Genomic DNA, 15,806 nt, shown 5'->3' with positions numbered 1-15,806 from the left:
CCCCCACCCCACTCCGGCCCATCACCCTCACCTTGACCTCCTTCCACCTATGGCATTTCCAACGCCCCTCCCCCAAGTCCCTCCTCCCTACCTTTTATCTTAGCCTGCTGGACACACTTTCCTCATTCCTGAAGAAGGGCTTATGCCCGAAACGTCGATTCTCCTGTTCCTTGGATGCTCCCTGACCTGCTGCGCTTTTCCAGCAACACATTTTCAGCTCACTTCAAAATTAGCAGTGTACATATTTTAAGTTTAATTAGATATAATACCATCTGCTCTTAAATTCTGCCCCCCCAACCACATTGCTTATAAATATTACAACAATAAAATCCTTAACAGGTCTAAGAGTCATTATTGCAACACTCAAATGTCACCTTGATTAATTATAGCCAAGAAATGTGTCACTCCCTTTGGTTATCTCACTATTCCATATTATCTACTGTATGTGCTCCAAGTCTAACTCACTCATCTCTATTGTTCTTTTCATGGTTACTGTGTAGCATGCGTCAATTCTTCCTAATTCAGCACTTAATCACAGAACATTTCCTCATGTGACATTACTAATTAATAATTAAACAACCCATCTCTGCTACTCTGTTAGAAATGAAAAAAACTACCAGAATCTACACACCTTTGGTTCCATTGAGATGAAGCTATGAGTTCCTCGAATAGAAATTGTTGATCGTTTCATTGTCCTACTGTGGTAAAAGTGGTAGTAGTCTTTCAAGGACCCAATCTAGAAAGGAAAGAAAGAAAAACTATTGTTTTCATTGAAATTTTCAACCTTTATCTTTACCTACCTTCAATAAATTATTCAGTTTAATTTAATCTAGATGATCTCAAGTGTTACTCTGACCCTAATGATCATCTTTCACAGAGAAATGCTACATGATACAAAACATGCCATTATTTTTTCATAGACTCATTTCGTTCTGGAGACTAGGCAATTTTCAAGCCCTGCTGTAGACTGAAGTTGGTTGCACACATTAGAGCACCATTGACAAGAAATCTTTGCAACAGGAACTCCTTGCTGTCTCTATACAAGGCAAATTTAAAATAATTACAAGAGAAGAACAAAAATAGTGCACCATACTCATTTTATAAAGTGATTTTCAATTACTATGAGTCAAACTAATAACTAGTGAGAAGATCTCTTGTCAGGTTGATCAACAAGAACCATTTGTTCAGGCTGACATATTCCACAGGCCATAAGGTCTGGAGGCCATTTTATGCTTTAAAAGCCTTTTATAGACAGCAAATTACTCAGCTACAAACACGTACATGCTTCAGCTCGTAGACTGGTCACCTTTAGGGATTTTAATCTGATAGATGATGTACAAATTTCAGTTCTGCACTACATATTCTTTGGAATGACTGACTCTGTGTGTGCTGGGCCTACGTCCCATGATCAAAGGTCACTCTTACAGATCAATAACTAGTCATAAAAGTGTAATAACATGACTCAAATGCAATACAGCATTCTCAAACAGTCCTTCTCCATTCCAGAAAGTGCACGGATGTCTCACTAAGTGAGACTGATGTAATTTATTTGATACATGATAGCAGATCAGTATTGACAGTGAATCTGAATCTATTTTGCAATGTGTCTTGTAATGTAAAAAATAAAGCAGGCTACATAATCTGTTAAATACACTTTTCTGAATCAACTGCCTGAAATGAGTTTCATCAAACCAAAATAAGGAGCTCCATTTCAATGTATTTTACTTTTATTCTGAATTGCTGTAGACATTTTCTGCTTAACAAGTTTACATTAAGGAGGCCAAATGCTCCTATCTGCATACCTTGATATTGTCGAAGTCAAATTACCAATTGAAACACTGACAAATTCCTAGATGTGAACTCTCATCAATGTTTCCAACACATTGAAAACTGATTGCAACCAACTCTCAATGTTCACACAACCTGGAGTTGCTGGGTGCTACCAGCAACCTCAGCCAACATTTCCCCGTCTAGAAAAGAATCAACAATTCGGGTTCTCGGTCACAGCAACAGCTAGTCATCCGAACATATAATTTTTGGCTCCTGGTCTGGACTACTAGGATTTCTCTTCATATTTGAACAGAACGGTTTCAAAATTATTTCAGAGATTGAACTATTGAACAAAAACAGCAAGTACTGTGGGTCTCGTTACGTCACAAGGTCTAGTTTACAAAAAGAGGCCTCATAATAAAGATACCAACAAGAATAAACAGAGCCTGTAGTTTAACTATTACAAAAACATTTGACTTCTGGGAAGGACAAAAAAAAACTCCTGTTGATTATATATTTACTGCTGAAACATAGTCCATTTCACAAAGGCGTGGCGACACTTCGGCTTTAAGAGGTGCATTTTGTCTGGAATTTTTTGTTTAAAAGAAAGGTTGAGATGAGGCGATGAGCAGTCTGTTCAAAGCCTATAAAGCAAACAGCCTGTGAGGAGTTGGAACAATCGAAGCAACCCAAATAGGTGGAGTCAATCTATATTACTGAAATTGCCTTTGCCAAGGGTGTGTTTATAGGGTGTTACTATACTGGAACAGTTAGTGATTGTTAATTATTTTGTTAAGCATTTCGATAGTTACAGTTAAGCCAATTCTCCTCTTAATTTTGTCTGTGCTTTAATTTTAGTGTATGAATAAATTGAATTTTGCTTCAAGTCTAGTAGTTTGACCAAACAAATTGCATCTGGAAAACAATGCGAAACACTTGCCTTTAAAATATATATAAAAAAAGAGAGGGTCGAGGCTACTTCCTAACATACTTGGAGGGAGTTTGGTCTGGTCCATAACAAAAAGATTACTAGAACACAAATAGAGAGAAACTATTCACAAAGGATGATGATCAAATCCAATTTCTTAACTAAAACAAATAGACAAACAATGTTTAATCGCAATTTTATTGAGATTTAGGTGAATTGTAGAAAATAAAAGAGCAGTCAATTTATTAAAATTTATTATCACCTCAGTCATTGAGGGATTTACTTCTCCAGATTTAGGTCTTACTTCCGGTGCTTCAGGGCCACTAGAGATGAGCAATAAAAACAAGCTTGTTGACATCACCTCCATCACAAGCATCGTCAAACAAAGTTAAAAATCACAACACCAGGTTATAGTCCAACAGATTTAATTGGAAGCACACTAGCTTTCGGAGCGACGCTCCTTCATCAGGTGATTGTCACAATCACCTGATGAAGGAGCGTCGCTCCGAAAGCTAGTGTGCTTCCAATTAAACCTGTTGGACTATAACCTGGTGTTGTGTGATTTTTAACTTTGTACACCCCAGACCAACACTGGCATCTCCAAATCATCGTCAAACAAATGAGAGACAAATAAGGAAAGAATCAAACCTCTCATCATCAGTTATTCTGCATGTTGATTGGTCCCAGTAGCCACAAAAAAAAAAGTTTAAACTTGCTCATTCTTCTTCCAAATGAATTATGGTGAAGATGATGCAACAAATACAGGAAGGGTTCAGAGGGACATGGGCCAAATGCTGGCAAATGGGACTTGATTAGATTAGGAGATCTGGATCAATGGTGCTGGAAGAGCACAGCAATTCAGGCAGCATCGAGGAGCTTCAGCAGATGCTGCCTGAATTGCTGTGCTCTTCCAGCACCATTGATCCAGAATCTGGTTTCCAGCATCTGCAGTCATTGTTTTTACCTTGTAGATTAGGAGATCTGGCAGGCATGGACAGGTTGTACCAAAAGGTCTGTTTCCATGTTGTACGTCTCTATGACTCAAAGTCAAAATATCAATAAGCTTGTCATACAAAGCTAAGTATTTACGGTTTTAAAAATGTCTCTGCTGTTTACGGAGTCACGAGTATTCCGTATTAAAAAAAAGTCCACTCAGCTTCCTGAATCCAATCACTTATTGAAGGTGGTGTCGATATGGAACCAGAGTACATTATGCCTTTTATCCTTGAAAATAATTTCTTAATAAAGAAACTCAAGTACATTAGCAACTAACAGCAAAACAAAGTCAACTTACGTGAACAGACTTGTGTAAACAGAACCTCTACTGCAAATTTGAACAAGTTTCACACCCATAATGTAGGTTGTTTTTGATAATGACAAGATAATACTTTTGGACTTGCTTTTAATATTGTAATACTGAAAGGAATAATCCAATGGTAAAGTGTGTTCCATAGCAATTAAGATCAAAGTACTTTTATGCAGCAAATCACAATATGTTATCTGACCGGTCTTGATTACAGGTTAAAATACAATTCTAGATTAAGGAGGAAAGAAAAACAGTAGAACAGGTAAATGACATTTTGTAAAATTCAAAAAATGAAGGTCCATCACAATTAATATATTCAACCCACAATCTCAAATCTTTCCTCAACACAATTCTAAATAGTCTAACCCATATCCTTAACTGGTGATCCCTGGATTCTGGACATTGAGAACATCTTTTCTCAACATGTTTACCAGAGTATTACTTTCTTTTTGTAATAGTTTTTCTCTCTGGGAATCCATTGATCAGCATCATATTGGTGAAATAAATGGCAGTTGGATGTTTGTGCAAAAGTATGACATTAAAATACCTTCATTCACTTCCACAGATTGCAATGAAATAGTGGCCTACGGTCTGCACGGTTTCTTAAAGCACCTTCACTATCTTGTCAAAAGCCTTTTTTAAAATAAAAGCCTAGTAATCTAAAAGAGAATATATACAAAAGTGAAACATAAAAAAGGGAGCAGAATAATAGGTTTCATATCCATCATGAATTACATTTAACATTCAGTCCCATGATGTAGGTAAGTCAAGTCACATTTTGAGTTTGACAGTATTTAACAGGCAAGCATAAAGAATTTCTACATTTTGGATGAACATCTAATAGAATAAACTAAATTATCCAATTTGAGTTTTTTTTCTTCACAACTGTTAATATCTTTTGATACGCTTTCGCCAAATACAATGTATTTTCTGCCAATAAAGGGCGACATTTGATATCTGAAATGTCTGTCCCTATTTTAACATGCAGTGATCAGTATACAGTACACACTTATTGCATTCCACCCAATAAATTTACTGTGGGGTAGAATCTGATGCCAGGTTACTAATCTAACAGGTGAAAGCACATATTCTGTACCCTGCTCTAAAATATTTAAATATTATCTAGGTACCAACTAGTCAAGTCTTAACTTCTCCTCTCCCCCAAACACCTTTTGCATTAGTTGAAACATTACAACATATGCTGAATTTAAGTGATTACCAGGTTTGATGTATAGCTGGCTGGTGTATAAAAGGTTGGTCATGGCATTAATCAACTCCAGCCTCCCCACTACCTCTTGACCATTCCAACTTGCCTAATCAGACCAACAGATCCACGTCAGATGCCGTATCACTTGCCCTTCACTCCTCCCTCGAACATCTTGACACAAAGAACAGCTATGCAAGAGTCCTACTCATTGAAGACTGAACTGTCAACACTATTATCCCCTTGAGACTGATTACTAAAACTTAGTGATCTCTGACTAAGCCCCACAATGCAACTGGATCCTCAGTTTCCTGACCCACAGGCCACAATCAGTGAAGATTGGGGACAATATTTCATCCTCACTAACACTCAGCACTGGAGCCCCCTAGGGGTGCGTACTCAGCCCCCTACTGTACTCACTGTATACCCATGTCTGCATCACCAAATACCAGACTAAGTGCTATTTATAAGCTGATGACACCACTCTAGTTGGTTGAATCTCAGATGGCGACAAAACTACCCACAGGAGGTAGAAGACCTGGAAAAATAGTGCACTGAGAACAACCTAGCTCTCAATGCTGGCAAAACCTAGGAACTCATTATTGACTTTTGGCAGGATGTTACTCATGCGCGCCCCCCCCCCCCCCACCACACACTAACAGCACAGAGATGGAATGAATGGAAAGTGTCAAGCTCCTGGGAGTGGTCATCAACAACAAAGCTTTCTTGCACTCTTCATGTGGACGCACTGGTTACAAATGCCCAACGTCTCTTCATCCTCAGACAGCTGAGAAAATTTGGCATGACGGCAAATACCTTGCCCACCTTTATAGGTGTGCCTGAGAGCATTCTGTCTGAATGTATCACTACCTGATATGGCAACTGTACCATTCAAGATCGGAGACGGTTACAGAGAGTGGTGAACTCGGCCCAGACAATCACAAAGGCCAACGTCCCATCTACAGAATCCATCTACCAGGCCCGCTGTCAAGGAAAGGCCACCAGCATTCTCAAAGATCCATCCCACCCTAGCAATGCTTTTCTACAACCTCTACCATCAGGGAGAAGATGTAGAAGCCTGAACACATGCACCAGCTGGTTCAAAACAGTTTCTATCCTACTGTTGTTAGAATACTGAATGGGCTCTCAAACTCTTAGCATTCACCTGTTCCTGTGTTTTGGTTTTTGCCGCTGTTTAACTATTATTTACTTATCTATTCTATTTAACTATGCGATCTGCCTGTATTGCTCACAGTCAGAGCTTTTCACTGTGCATCGGTACACATGACAATAAATTCAATTCAACAGTTCACATTAAAGATGGTAACAGAGAGGCCAGAAAACAGCAGTGACACTACAATTAAGCCCAACGTCTTCAGCTAAGAAGATAACAAACCTAAGAATTACACATGATGCAAACAAAAAATCAGAAGAAACTGCACTCCTAAAATAGCTTCTGTGATGTTTGAATTGTACCTAAATTACAGAAATAAATACCATACTTGAAGCAGAAACTGATGAAAATCTGGATTGAGATCTAGAGTAAGACCAAGAGTAGGAATATTTCACCCAAGAACAATTTCACAATTTTAAAAAAAACACTAGAAAGTTGTGTTTCATAAACTATACAAAAAAAAATTCAATCAGGTTTATCACTAAACATTAACAGGCATGTTGCTGAAATGTGAAATTGACAGTGAAAACGGGAGACCATATACTGGGTCCAAACAGTATGTATCAGGAACAATCAAATATGGTTCAAGTGAAGACACTAGTATGACAAGGTTTTGTACTGCCTCTAAACTGAATCAAATCAATCAATCAAATCAGTACATAGATATTCAGAGAATTTGATGTACTCTTAGGGATGATAATTGGAGGCAACAACAGAAACGCGCAGTAAACAGACGACACAGCATTACTTGCAGAATCAGAGGAGGCCCTACAAGATGTTGCAGCTCAAGTAAAATTTAAAAATTTAGAATATGGACAGTGTATGAACCGCAAGACGACAAAAGCACTGACAGTTAGCGGGAATACAGACTGAAGTAAAGACTGAAGAGGATGGGGTTATACTGGAACACAAAGTGTGAAGCAGAAGTTGCTACGGTGGCACGGTTGTTCATTAGTTAGCACTACTGCATCATAGCACCAGGGACCTGGGTTCAATTCCAGCCTGTGGTGACTGTGTGTGGAGTTTGCACATTCGCCCTGTGCCTGCATGGGTTTCCTCTGGACGTTCTGGTTTACTTCCATAATCCAAAAGATATGCAGGTTAGGTGAACTGACCATGGTAAATAACCAATAGTCTTTCAGGGATGTGTAGGTTAGGTGCATGTGGAGTAGAGGAACAGGTCTGGGTGTGTTACTCTTTGGAGGGTCAGTGTGGAATTGTTGGGCCTAATGGCCAGTTTTCACACTTTAGAGATTCTATGAAAGTTACAAAGATAGCCATACTGAAGAAATAATTGAGGAGAAGAACAAGAAGAACATGTTAACAAGGAAAAAAACTCAAGCTTGTAAAAAAAGGGAAAGAAAACACCAAGATGCTCCATTCTATCCACTTTCCTGGAAGCATCAAAACAGATGAATTCATTGTTGTCACATGTACCAGGATAGAGTAAAAAAAGTGTTCTTTTGTTGCTATACAGGCCGACTGAACCAAACAAAGTATATCAGGGTAGCAAAACTGTGAGTGGGTGGGGAGAGAAGAGTGAGTGAGCGATCAGAATTAACATTTAAGAGATCTGTTTACAAGGCTGATAACAGAGGGGAAGAAGATAAAGCTGTTCTTGAATCTATTCATACATATATTCAAACTTTTTTATCTTCTGCCTGACAGAAAAGGGTGGAAGAGAGCATAATCAGGGTGGGAGTGATCCTAAAAATTTGTTGAAGAAAATTAACACCTTTGAAATGTGACTGCAAAGACCCAGGCTAAAAATTCCATGTATAGACCATAAGACAAACGAAAAGATAATTGAAATAGCAAGAGCAAAAAGAACTCTACAAATTGACATTCAGAAAAATCTCAGTATTTCAGCCATTTGATCAAAGCTGAAAAGCCACAAAAATCTCTTCCAGAAAGCAAAGTGCAGGATTGCAGCAAGATGAGTTATCCTGGGTGTAGTGGGACGACAGATGTCACTAACTAGCTACAGATAAGGTACCGTGAATGTGCAAGAATGGTGTAAATCAGGGAAGTGTGGCACATCATAGATCTCCTGGCAGGGCTGGATAAAAGTAACAGCAGTTTACAGTTTATGATTAAAATATAGATTTCATTAATACAGTAGCCTTGGGATCAGAGCATGGCTGGAAGTCAATCATAAAAGAATGGAGGAGAATCAAGAGTTTCTCCAACATGACTGGGCTTATTGAACAATCGCAACTTTAAAAAAAGGGTTAAATCAACATGCCAGATAAGGTATAACTTTATGAATGTCTATCATTGGACAAAGTTTGCTGCTAATTAAAAATTAATGCTACCAAAGATTAAGATAATTCACCCCATTATTTCAGCCATCTAATACAAAACTTTAATAAAATCGGTGTCACAGAAGATAAATAAGCTTTACATTATAAAAAAAGGACATCTCAGAAAGTATCAAATACTCTGCAGGAAGTGTATTAAAATTCATGTGTACAGTAATCATAAAAGGTAGGATTATAAAATACAGCCATCAAGAGATTGGTTTATTTTTGTCTTTCATAAAGAAACTGCAGACATTTCACCTAAATTGTTTCTATAGAACCAGAGTCTGAAACAGCAGATTCTATGGTAAATCTCTTCAGTTCAGAAGAGATGATGGTACTATGTAAATATTTTGGATATTCTTGTATCCAGTTTACAACTACATTGTAACCAAAGCGTTTCTGCAAAATGGTATGAATGAATACATCTATGATCCACTCATGCTGGTTTAGTTCATTTATAACTAAGTATATTTACAGGATTTAAAACAAATCACTAACTGTTGCATTACACCCCTGCTGCAAATGCACTTGTGGATATAGAATATGAGCAGAATCAGACTCAGCTTGGATACCCTCAAACTCGCATGAAAAATGAACACTCCATTGAGGTACGGAATGATTGCTACCTGTGGAACTATAGTTCATCGAGAGCTTAGATGATAAGATTTAAAAAAAAAAGCAAGATTGCATTTCACAGAACTTCCAGTTTCCAAAGAAAGGCGAACAAGACTTTTAAGAAAAGCTTTTACTGGACTGCTAGAGATGACTCAAGACATGTTCTTGTGGTATATTTTGTAGATAAAAATAATCCGGAGTCTATCCATCAACGAATATGCACATCTTATGGTATAGCATTGTGTTCGACTATCACAGATGTTGAGGCTTTATTTCATGCCATTTCATCTCCTTGTCTAAGGAAATTATATGGATGACTCATCCTGTGCACAGTACAACAGTTGACAACAACCCTTGAGTGCCTCTCACAGTCATGTGAGCCAAGACAGTAAGTGTTAGCACAAAATTTTTGCAAAACAAATCCTATCCCCACCAGATGCCCACTTTTCTTTATTCACTGGATAGCCATAGATCCCACCATTGACTATTACCTTGCCACACCAACAAGGTCAGGGTCATTGAAGGCAACTGCAATGCTTGTAAAACTGCAGTTTAGGTACTCAATTCAACAAAAAATCTCAACCTTTTTGATTCATTTGGCTCAGTGTCCAACTACGTAGCGAATTTCCCAGTTAATTCAGAGAAGGCAAGTTCCTCACTTCAAATTACTGTTTGAACTAATTTAGTGAATTTCAAACAGGATTGACAGAAGTTATCTTTTAATAGGCTATAGATGTCTCTGATCTAGGTATGAAATGTAAATAATCAAAGAGGCATCTGAAGATACCAAATTTGAACAGCTAACTAATACTCATTGGTTTCTTGGCCAATACCCAAGTATTTGTCATTATCTATCAAATGATTCTTTGAAACACTGCTTTCTTCATAAAAGAGAAACATGAAAGGGGAAAGAAATCTTAAAAGGCGTCAGCACTCTCCATATCAAAAGGTTGAGTGTTCAAGTCCTGCTCCAGAGATTGGAGTGCAACAATCTAGCTAGACAATCTAATACAATCTGGCACTACTTTAATGCTGTAAGAAAAGTTATCTTTCAGGTGAAACTTTAAACAGAGGCACTGTTGACTCAATTTGGCAGGCATAATGACACTATTAAGAGTAGGGAGGTCAACCCAATGATCTCACCAAAATGCATCCCTTAATCAACATAAATGTTACCTGGTCTTTACCACATTGCTGTTTGAGGAAGGGTCACAGGACCCAAAGTGTTAATTCTGATTTCTTTCCACAGGTGCCATCAGACCAGTTGAACTTTTTTTTAAGCAATTTCTATTTTTGTTGCTCTTTGAGGGAATTTGTTGCATGCAACTTTTCTTCTGTGTTTCCTACGTTACAACAGTGATTATACTTCAAATACACTGAAAGGCTGTAAAAACTGTTTTTGGTTGTGAAAGATGCTATATATGCAAGATTTCACAAACCTGAGCTGTGTGCTTCTAATTCTGGCCTCCTTGGCATTTCCAATTTTAAATCACTATCATTGACCTCAAATCGATTAGGCCATAAATTCTGGAATGTCCTCCACTGGGGTCATTTGTCTCCTTAAAACCTACCACTACTTTGACCAAGCTTTTGAATATTTGACCCAATAGCACCTAATGTTGTTTTATTTCACTTTGTTTTATGCTGCTGAGAAACATCTTGGGACATTTTAATATTTTAAAAGCTACAGCATTAATATTAGTTATGTTGAAAAGCAAGAGCTGAGCTACCAGTATCTTCTCCCATCATTTGGAAAATGGACAAGAACAGTAGACATCCCACCAATACAAGGCTCAAACATTCCTCACTGTTCTCAAACCCCTCCTGACATACCAACATATGCCCTCAAGAGCTCCTTTCAAATGGTAATTTAAGAATGACTTATCATTTTCATTCATTTCTTTAATAAAAATGCTGCAGTCACATAACAACACTACTTTCTATATTTGATTTGACTGATTTGGACTTAGAGGAGCAGAATTGGAAGAATTCAATCAATACCTTCAATAATTAAGTGCCCAAAATGCTGGTCTCCCTCCCTTACTGTCGACCCTTCACCCCTACTCTCACTCCTGACCTCCTACCCCACAGCACAACCCCTCATCCCCTCTCACCCATCCCTCTCCTGCTCTCCCATATCCCCAACCTCTTGCCTTACTATGAGCCTAGCAAGCAACCAAAGGCAGGAAGAAGCAACCTATGTTTGGGGAAGCAACTCCTCACCATTTCTTTCTATTCTATCAACAGGGGCAACCTCTTGCCAATTGGTCACCCTTGAAGCAAACTTAGTTAGGCAATGTTTTCATGGACGGATTTGCCCACTGCACATATATTTTGAGTGCTGTACTGAAGTGTCCTAGGAATTGGTGTGGTGATGCTAATTATTGAGGGTATCAGTGAATTCTTCAATTCTGCTGTGGAGAGACTTTAAATGAAATATAGAAGGTAGTGTTACTATGTGACTGCAGCACCTATTTAAAAGAAATGATTCTAATGAAACAGTCATTCAGTAATTTTACCTTTCAGAAATTCACACTTGCTACATAATTATCCAAACAGGTCTTGACCAACCAGCATTGGATCCCTATACTCGTTCAAATGCAAAACAATTATCCATAAAACCACTCGTGACCTCTGGCCTGCTTAGTCTCAAATCTCTTGAGTACAGCCCCTCCGCACTCCTGAATTAGGCACGCCCGCCAGCTGATATCCAATGATAGAATCGTAAACCATCCATAATAAGTACTTCACCTACATAATTTTTGAAGGTGGAAGAAGAGAGTGAAAAGTGTGCGGGAGCGCGAGTCAAAACTTAACTCGAGACATGCAGTGAGTTATCATGCAACTCTAACGTGACAGCTGTTTTAACCTCAACCATTTTGAGAACTTCACGCCGTGTTAAATTTTCCACATTAATTAAGCAAACGAAATGCATCCTGCTCCGATATTAAAACGGCACCTGTGTGCAGGGCATTTTTTTTTAAGAAACAAGGTGACGGTGGAAATATTGCAGTTTTTCCACAAGGCAGGTATGAAAGGGCTAAGCGTTGCCAGATAAAAAGGGAAACAGTCCAACGGGACGCTCGATGGAACAAGGTTAACCAGTTGATATGCAGATCGTACTTTCGTGAAAGTAGCCAGAGGGGGTTTTGGAATGTTTAAAGTTGGAGCGTTTGCGGAAAATCCGACAAAAGGTTGTCCTTTTTAAATGAAAAAAAAGGAAGGTGAGGGGGCAAAGAGCCCCGCTGGAGCGGGGACACTGATGGAGTGCTGTCTGCCTCCAGGCCCGGACTGAGACCATCTCAAAGTCCGCTCGTTCGTTGCGAAACAACGGGGAGCTGCCCCGGCCCCTCGCACACTCCTACCTGGTCAGTTAGACCTCGAGTTCCTCATCCGGCTGGCTGTTTGTGTCTGCTTTATCCCGCCCCAGCCTTCCAGAACTACACTTCTCACAGCCTCCTTTCAAGTAAACATTAGACACAGACACCGCCAGCGACTCCAGCACATCATTTCAGAAAGGGGGGGGGGAAATGAGGGTCTGTGTGTTCGCTCAGTCCAGTCCAGGCCCAGGCCGGCTCTCCCTGGCCGGATCCCACACCTGTACTCGTCCACCTGAGCGGTGGTAGTTCAAATCTCTTCCCTTGAAGGCCGGGGGGGGCAAAATCATCTGGAAATCAGTTTCTTCCAACTGCAATGGAATACATTTAAAAGAGGAGGAAAGTCCCAACCTCACATTCTTCAGTAAAAAGTTTCAATTTTAAAACGACCCTTCTTTTAAAAAAAAGGGTGTATGTGAAATGTAACTCAATTAAAATCATGTCGCCCAGAAAACCAACCCATTGCAACTAAGTTCATCGTTTGTCCTGAATTAGAATCCAATTGATTCCGCCCAGAGAGTTACAACTTAAAGCATCTGCTATGTCAGTGCTGCTGAGGACATCCAAACTTCAACCTATGATTAGCCACATAGGAGGTACAAGAACTCGGAAGGTCCGTTGAAAATACATATGCCGCAAAAAGCACCTTACCTGCCCCAAGTTTCTGTATCCGTATTTGCTTGCTATTGCATTGGCCTCTTCATTGCCTCCGGTTATTCTCACAGCCCAGTGGTTGGTGTACATCAGAGTTCTTGAAAAGGGCAGTAAAACCCCTAAAAATAACACCAGCGAAAAGACAAGATCCCAGCACCACTTCGGCGCTCGATCCATCTTTTGGGGGATTTTTTTTTGTTTTTTACAAAAACACCTTAAAGTCAGATCCTTGTACTCAATTTCCGTACTAAATTGCAGAGCCGGGCAGATAAAGCGTGTGTCTTCTCAAGTCTATCCTGTTTAAACAAACTCGCCCACTCCACCAAAAACACGATCGTCCGCTCTTCATGAATCTTTCTTTCACGTTTCGTCGGGCTTTTGATGATAAACCAGGTGGAAAGAAAGACAGCGAGGCTGGAGCACCAGTCAGTCAGTGAGCGCCTGAGATTTGGATGTACTCCACAGACCTGAGTAGATTTATGAGCTGCTGTGCGCTGCAGCTATTGTGTCTGTGTAGCTCTACCTCTGTGCGCGCCTGTGTTAAACACATAGAGCTGCGTGTCTATGTGTGTGTGTAAACGTACTGCTCGCAACTCGCTGGCTCTTCTGTTCCTCACTCAGATAAGCTCTGCCTTAAGATGGCCACAGCGCCTCCTCCAACTCCACCGGTAACTCAATTACCAGCCCCCTCCTCCTCCACCAAAAAGAACTTCCCCCGGTCCTAGTGCACACAGCTTTTCAATGGATTTTGTTTTACACATATTCAATTCTACCGAACCAAGCACATTGAAATTTCTCGTTCCTCATTTTGAGAGACACGTTCCTCTAAAAGAACTGCAGACCTTCTTACTTGAGGGGGTGAGACACGGTCAGTCACACTGACCTATCTACACACAGCCATAATAGATTCATATTATACATTTTAATACAATTATTATTTTAATTTTATGTGTACAGATCGGGAGAAGCAATACTCTCACCGGTTGTACTTAAAACGACAAAAAAAAACAATTTGTGATCTCTCAAGAAATGATAGGTTAAGTAAAACCATGAGCCAAAAAATGTAATAATGTAATATGAGATGTGTTGCATTAGTCAGTTCGCGTTACAATTCTTTGACTTCAGGAAAACAGATGTCAGCAAAATAATATCGAAATGTTGCAATTGAGGGGCGGGCGGCTGAAGTGGGTTTCCCTATTGGTAGGATCCCAGTTTCCAGAGGATAATTGCTTTGCAACGTTGCAGACCAACGTCAAAGTGTGCAAACCAAGGTTGAAGAAAATCACAGAATTGTGATCTCTGAAAATTGGTGGTCTCCACTGACCTTCCAACCCGTTTTAAAATGTCATTGTTGCAACCCATAACTAAAATGTCACATCACAAAGGGAGGCAAAATTTAATTATTCGTCGGGATCTTAAATTCGAAACAACGAAAATTAAGATGAGTTGCTGACATCCAAGATTTTTTTTGCCCTTTCTCCAGCTATTCCCCCTCCCACCCCACCAAAGTTAGATGATCAGATGATAAGGAGAGCCCCAAGAGATTCAGAGCCAATAGCACTGACCATTATTGAACTGTCAGGAGTTGTACTTCAGGTCTTTTCTATCTTGTGACAATATAAGCAGGTTTCACACCTCAGTTAAATTCTCATTGACTATTTTTCATTCTTATCCTGGGACCTTGTGCCCAATTTAAGGTGGCCAACTTACTGATTGAACATGTTCCTCAAGGTGTCATCATCTGAACCTGTCTTCAACCTCCTCACCCCAATATCCACATCTGCCACTCATTGCCCTTCTTTGCAGTACTTTGTCTTCTCAAGCAAATTTGAAAGTGAATCTACTCTTCCTTAAAAGATTGATTGATTCATGAGAGTTAAGTACCATGTTGATTCAAGGCTGAAGTCTATTCGGATTTGCAGGTTTCTGCTGTGGGACTTCATGTGAATTAGCAGGACAGTCCATGAGGTGATGTGATCTAGTCTGCAAGATTTGCTTTCGTTTTTCTCCTTCTCCAGCATCATTTTGGCTAATTACTGGTATTTAGACTCAAAGTGTAATGCAGCCTTATGGACAACTTGTTTTCATTTTGAACAATTAGTAGCAAGCTCCTCCCATTTATTATTGCCAAGCTTAAGAGTGTCTTTGTAGTAGTTCCTTTTCCCTCTCCCAGAACATTCGCTATTTGAAAGTTGAGAAACAGGACTAGCCAATAGTGGCATGTTTAGCCAGCCAATCCATTGGAGTTGGTTTTGCAGGAGTTTTCTTGTAGAGTTCACTTCATGAAGGATACTAGCAAATGGTCCTGCCATTGAATCTAGAGAATGTGGCAGAAGCATCACAGCTGGGTTTTCTCCAGTGCTCTTATGTATTGCTGATATATGGTCAAGGTGTCATTGTTGAATAGGAGTGTAGTGGTAACAACTATTTTATACACTTTGTTGACTTTCAGAAGTCATTGTTGTCAAACATGTT

General features: G+C 39.4%; 1 protein-coding gene across 5 annotated transcripts in view; it reads right to left on the bottom strand.

The window, feature by feature from the left end:
- pcsk5b (proprotein convertase subtilisin/kexin type 5b) overlaps window positions 1-14,078 on the bottom strand; it is a 363,949-nt gene extending 349,871 nt beyond the window's left edge. Inside the window, exons 1-2 of one of the 5 annotated variants that reach the window (XM_043712341.1) lie at window positions 13,329-14,078; window positions 632-736 (exon numbers count right to left, since the gene is read on the bottom strand). In XM_043712341.1, coding sequence (XP_043568276.1) covers window positions 632-736; window positions 13,329-13,508 — 285 coding nt within the window. In that variant the 5' untranslated portion in view covers window positions 13,509-14,078. The remainder of the gene's footprint in view (window positions 1-631; window positions 737-13,328) is intronic. The other 4 variants (XM_043712351.1, XM_043712379.1, XM_043712369.1 and 1 more) reach the window with 4 other exon arrangements.
- Window positions 14,079-15,806: the final 1,728 nt, after the last annotated feature.

This window comes from Chiloscyllium plagiosum, chromosome 2, assembly GCF_004010195.1.
Source record: "Chiloscyllium plagiosum isolate BGI_BamShark_2017 chromosome 2, ASM401019v2, whole genome shotgun sequence".
NCBI classification, from domain to species: Eukaryota; Metazoa; Chordata; class Chondrichthyes; order Orectolobiformes; family Hemiscylliidae; genus Chiloscyllium; species Chiloscyllium plagiosum.
This window is presented reverse-complemented; position numbering and strand designations above follow the sequence as displayed.